This window comes from Ochlerotatus camptorhynchus, unplaced genomic scaffold (assembly GCF_037179485.1).
Source record: "Ochlerotatus camptorhynchus isolate MF236.1 unplaced genomic scaffold, CSIRO-AGI_Acam_v1.1 ptg000219l, whole genome shotgun sequence".
Classification (NCBI taxonomy): Eukaryota; Metazoa; Arthropoda; class Insecta; order Diptera; family Culicidae; genus Ochlerotatus; species Ochlerotatus camptorhynchus.
Genome location: NW_027040709.1, coordinates 25,691 through 31,633, shown reverse-complemented (window position 1 = coordinate 31,633; position 5,943 = coordinate 25,691). Strand labels below are relative to the sequence as shown.

Sequence of the window (5,943 nt, the reverse complement as noted above, 5' to 3'; positions counted from 1 at the left end):
ACACTATCGCAATGAACTTTTCAAACAACTCGAGAGAGCGAGCTAACACCGAACTGAACTGCTTGACGATCAAGCAGAGAATGACTGCAAAAATTCCAAATTTTGGCTGTTTTATACCTACTCGAGGGTTAAATTCTTTTGGTTAGTTGTTGTGTTCTTGTTCTTTCATCGTTTCTGATTGGTTGAACACAGCAAACGCATGTTATAAAACAGAATGGAAGTGATTTTTATTTTTATTCCACAGTGTGCTTTCATTGCATACACATCACAACCAGCTCAGCAGACCGCTCGCAAGTCCACTGGAGGAAAGGCTCCTCGCAAGCAGTTGGCAACGAAGGCCGCTCGCAAGAGCGCTCCAGCCACCGGAGGAGTAAAGAAGCCCCATCGCTACCGGCCAGGCACCGTCGCCTTGCGTGAGATCCGACGCTATCAGAAATCCACCGAACTGCCGATCCGAAAGTTGCCTTTCCAACGTCTGGTCCGTGAAATTGCCCAGGACTTCAAGACCGATCTGCGCTTCCAGAGCTCAGCTGTTATGGCTCTGCAGTAAGCTAGCGAGGCCTATCTGGTCGGTCTGTTCGAGGATACCAATCTGTGTGCCATCCACGCCAAGCGCGTCACTATCATGCCGAAGGACATCCAGCTGGCTCGTCGTATCTTAACAAAACCGGCCCTTTTCAGGGCCACCACAATAATTCAAAAGAGTTGAAGTGACCTTTCGTTCCGTTCTAGTCTAGACTAACATTTGAAAAGGGCGGAACTCCAAAAAACCATATCGAGATAATCGCTTCCGAATTTTGATGACCTAAAAATTAATCCTATTTCACGACTTTCCATTTTCTGGATGATTTTATAAGCTTGACATATAGTTAATAGTGTAATCTATCATCATGCATAACTAAAAACTCAAAAAAAGTTTTCTTTGTCGTGAAATTGAGAAGAAAACATCATACGCTCTGATAATTTCATACATGTTGTTACCACATCTATGACACAAACGTCATTCCCATATACTTTGCGTGAAGCCGAAAAATCCTGGTTCTCTGGTTCGATCGAACCAGAGAACCAGGATTTTTCGGCTTCACGCAAAGTATATGGGAATGACGTTTGTGTCATAGATGTGGTTGTTACCCCCCAGATCTTCCACACTTTGAACTGCCAACACTGGTGATACGCCGTGGAAGTACACCATCGGGATTTTTTGTTTGTTGTTCCGCCTTGGTTCTTCGTTCGTAAATTTTTTTTTTTTTTTTTTCCTTTGGTTTGTTTTTTCCGTCGATCTTGTTTTCCGTGCTGAGCACCAATGCTACCGACGTGCCAGGAAGGCAGCTCCCACACCTGGACCCTCCCTATTGACCCATCAACTCATGAACCGGGGACCAACGGCTTTACTTCCCATCCGAAGGAAGGCGTGATCAGAGATGTTATGCCTCAGAACATCCCGGCGGCGCCGACTGGGATTGAACCCAGGCCTGCTGGGGTGAGAGGTAATCACGCTTACCACTACACCACCGGCGCCGTTACGTTCGTAAATTTTGTGAGAGTGGAATTACGCCCGGAGATTTTTTTTGGTCTTCTTTTTGTTCGTTGTTTACACGTGAAATATCAATCGGATGCGTTTCAAATGAATCGGGCGTGACTAGATACTACAGAATCAATACGTTTGGCATATTAAAACAATATAATTCGTTGTTCTGGTGCAAGGCGTAACAACCAGTTGCATCATCGAGTTGAAAGTTGGAAATACGCCATGTAAGAAGAAACGTTTTTGATGATATGAAGTGATATTTTCTTCTACTTTTTCGTGTCTATTGAGTAGTTTGTGAACTGTTCTCTCTATATGTGCCAAAATATGGTTTGTTTACATTTTGGCTCTTCCGCCCCTTTCAAATGTTAGTCTAGAAGTAACGAAGTAGAACGTGTGCGGGGGTTTGTTTTCGAGATTTTGAAAACAAACACAGCCGGGTCCGGTATATGATTTGGAAATGAATTTCACTTTATTTTCATGTAGCATCAAAGTGAAAAGGTCTTTGCCCAATCCACTAGAAAATAACATATGGTACTTTCTAAGTAAATTTTATTATGTTTTCAAGATTCTCGTTGTTAAGAATTTTAAAACTATTTTTCGAGATAAAATATGGCTCTGCTGAATCTTCGCAATTAGAAAATTAATCGTTAAACTCTTTCTTGATAATGTTGTGGCCCTGAAAAGGGCCATTTTTCCAACGCGCTCGGCGTAGTTGCCCTTGCGGAGCAGACGGTGAATACGACCGACTGAGAACTGCAGCAGCTGGGCATTCCGTGACGGCGGCCCAGTATACCGGAGCACTGGCACCAACGCACTCGGCGTAGTTGCCCTTTCGCCCCCAGGCTCTGCTGCCGCTGCTCTGCTGCCGTTGCTCTGCTTCCGCTGCTCTGGTACTGCTGCTCTGCTGCTCTGCTGCTCTGCTGCTCTGCTGCTGGGTCGACGATCGGATAGACAATGATGGAACGGGCGACCTTGTTGGACGCTTATATAGTAGAACAGAAAATATCAGAGGTGTCAGATACTCGCATCTGATGTCTCGGTTGGAGAAAGTATAAGAATATAAAAAAATCAATCGATTTTCACCATCTTTAGACAATGGTTTACTTTTAACCATTTTTCAATAGTTTACAGAATGAAATCAATAGTTTTGAAACATTCAGCAAATTGCTAGAAATATTTCCAATCGATTGATGCCATTATATCGTAAATCTATCGAGAGACGGTTGAGTTATTATCGTTCAAAATCTTTTAATTTTTCGTAACTCATCCAAAATGACTGTTTTCAATTTTGTACCCCCGTATGTTGCCGAAAGACGTTATCCAACGTCAAAAGATGTAGGAGAAGAATAAGATTAAGAAGAAGAAGAAGAAGATAGCAGCGCCGGTGTGTGGTGGTAAGCGTGATTACCTCTCACCCCAGCAGTTTCAATCCCAGTCGCCGCTGCCGGGATGTTCTGAGGCATAACATCTCTGATCACGCCTTCCTTCGGTGGGAAGTAAAGCCGTAGGTCTCCGGTTCATGAGTTGATGGGTCGATAGGTAGAGTCCTGGTGTAGGAGCTATCTCCCTGGCGTCGGTAGCATAGGTGCTCAGCACGAAAACAAGATCGACGGAAAACAAATAAAGGAAAAAAACCGGCAAGGCCACCACAATGCGCGACCAGCTATTTAGTCGCTGGGCCTCTAGCAGCTGATCCGTTCCGCCATTTAATAATTCGATGTGTGTTCCTACTTACACGTTGAACTAGTTCCTGTAACTAGCCAGTCCGCAATCGCAGTTAATATCAATAGTCAGATAATTTATAAAAACAAACCCGCAAGCAATTCAATATCTGACTCACTTTGTTGATAAACACAAAATAAATACAGGGGTGCCAGATGGTTTAGTAGTTGGTTTGCTTCGTTTGTATATCTTGAATATGAATTGCAAATTTGGATTTAAAATTAAAATACTTTTAGATAATTAATCTGACTTGGTTTCAATGGAATGCACATGGTTTCTGATTAGAAACTGCTGATTAACATGCAGAAATAGAGATTATCACGAGGGGGACGACTCTATCTACAATGCAGGAAATATTGTGTTTTGCTGTGGCTAGCTGCGCGTACGCTGAGTAGATAGAAAGAAAATTTATCACGATTTTGAAGATTTCCTGCAAAAAGATGATGCGCGATGCAAGTAGATGCGAGAAATGAAAGAAGATTTTTCAAAGATTTATTGGCTAGTGTGAGATTTTTTGAGCAACTAGAATTGAGATTTAGATGTGTCGCCCCCCTCGGATTATCATTGAGGATGTGAAACATATGCCGAGTTAAATTTAACTCGTGATGAAAAGAGACAGTTGTAGATCAACCGGTTTACGAACAAAACTAAGTCACGGTTGCCAAAATTTAACTTATTGGTGGTCAGAAATAACCACAGTTAGCAGGGAAGACTGCAGCATTGTAGTCGAAATACGTATCTGTCATGGATACCAAAATTATTTAAGTGGAAATAAATGGAAGATAACCCCTTTTTTGCTGTTTTAATTAAGCATTGCGCTAACAACCAAATATTAAAATATTATTACTTCATTAAAATAATCCACCAAATGGTTCAGAGTCTAAGGGTACGGCCAGGGTAGACGCGATTCGCGACGCGACGCGACCAATTCAAAAGAATCTTATTATTTATTATTATTCCTTGCGTGAGTCGCATCGCGTCGCGTCGCGTGTCGCGTCTACCCTGGCCGTTCCCTAAGACTGTGTTCCATTTGGTGAATTTTCACTCACCTTGTATAACATTATGTGATTAATATAAAAACATTAGTATTAACCGGAAAATTTCTATTTAAACATGTAAATTTTTTTTAAAAGCGTTTTGCTTATACAGAACGTAAATCTGAAATCAAAGAAAATCATATCTACTTTCAATTCGTGGCATATTATGAAGTTCATCAAAGTTCAAAGGAAATCAACCACTGGGCGATCTCGCCGGCCCACTGGAACACCACCACAACCGTCGCGAGAAACAGCAGTGAAGCATAGTAATTCTGAAAGACTCCCCCGCGACGCCCCACCGACGTTAACGTGATTACCTCAAAAAAAAAAGAGACGGCCCGCAGACACATACCGACGCCAGCCGACGCCCGCCGACAGTCCGCCGACGCTCCGCCAACGCTCCGCCGACGCTCCGCCGACGCTCCGCCGACGCTCCGCCGGCGCTCCGCGACATCTACCCTGGAAACGGCGCGTCAAAATGAGGCGGCGCGCAAAATCGAAGCGGTGCCTCAAATCGAAGCGGCGCTTCAAATCGAAGCGACGCCTCAAATCGAAGCGGCGCCTTAAATCGAAGCGGCGCCTCAAAATGAGGCGGCGCGTCAAAATAAGGCGGCGCGTCAAATCGAAGCGGCGCCTCAAAATAAGGCGGCGCGTCAAAATGAGGCGGCGCGTCAAATCGAAGCGGCGCCTCAAAATAAGGCGGCGCCTCAAAATAAGGCGGCACGTCAAATCGAAGCGGCGCCTCAAATCGAAGCGGCGCCTCAAAATAAGGCGGCGCCTCAAAATAAGGCGGCGCGTCAAATCGAAGCGGCGCTTCAAATCGAAGCAGCGCCTCAAATTGAAGCGGCGCCTCAAAATAAGGCGGCGCCTCAAAATAAGGCGGCGCCTCAAAATAAGGCGGCGCGTCAAAATGAGGCGGCGCGTCAAATCGAAGCGGCGCCTCAAAATAAGGCGGCGCCCTTAAAATAAGGCGGCGCCCTTAAAATAAGGCGGCGCGTCAAATCGAAGCGGCGCCTCAAATCGAAGCGGCGCCTCAAATCGAAGCGGCGCCTCAAATCGAAGCGGCACCTCAAAATAAGGCGGCGCCTCAAAATAAGGCAGCGCGTCCAAATAAGGCAGCGCGTCAAAATAAGGCGGCGCGTCAAATCGAAGCGGCGCCTCAATATAAGGCGGTGCGTCAAAATGAGGCGGCGCGTCAAATCGAAGTGGCGCCTCAAAATAAGGCGGCGCGTCAAATCGAAGCGGCGCTTCAAATCGAAGCGGCGCTTCAAATCGAAGCGGCGCCTCAAATTGAAGCGGCGCCTCAAAATAAGGCGGCGCGTCAAAATAAGGCGGCGCGTCAAAATAAGGCGGCGCGTCAAATCGAAGCGGCGCCTCAAAATAAGGCGGCCCATCAAAATGAGGCGGCGCGTCAAATCGAAGCGGCGCTTCAAATCGAAGCGGCGCTTCAAATCGAAGCGGCGCCTCAAAATAAGGCGGCGCGTCAAATCGAAGCGGCGCTTCAAATCGAAGCGGCGCTTCAAATCGAAGCGGCGCTTCAAATCGAAGCGGCGCCTCAAATTGAAGCGGCGCCTCAAATTGAAGCGGCGCCTCAAAATAAGGCGGCGCGTCAAACTAAGGCGGCGCGTCAAATCGAAGCGGTGCCTCAAATCGAAG

The 5,943-nt window shown here is 45.9% G+C and overlaps 1 protein-coding gene across 1 annotated transcript; it reads left to right on the top strand.

The window, feature by feature from the left end:
• Positions 1-214: 214 nt before the first annotated feature.
• LOC135703634 (histone H3-like) lies at positions 215-550 on the top strand. The gene has a single exon (XM_065224911.1). It carries the CDS (start codon positions 215-217, stop codon positions 548-550), a length of 336 nt encoding a protein of 111 aa, XP_065080983.1.
• Positions 551-5,943: the final 5,393 nt, after the last annotated feature.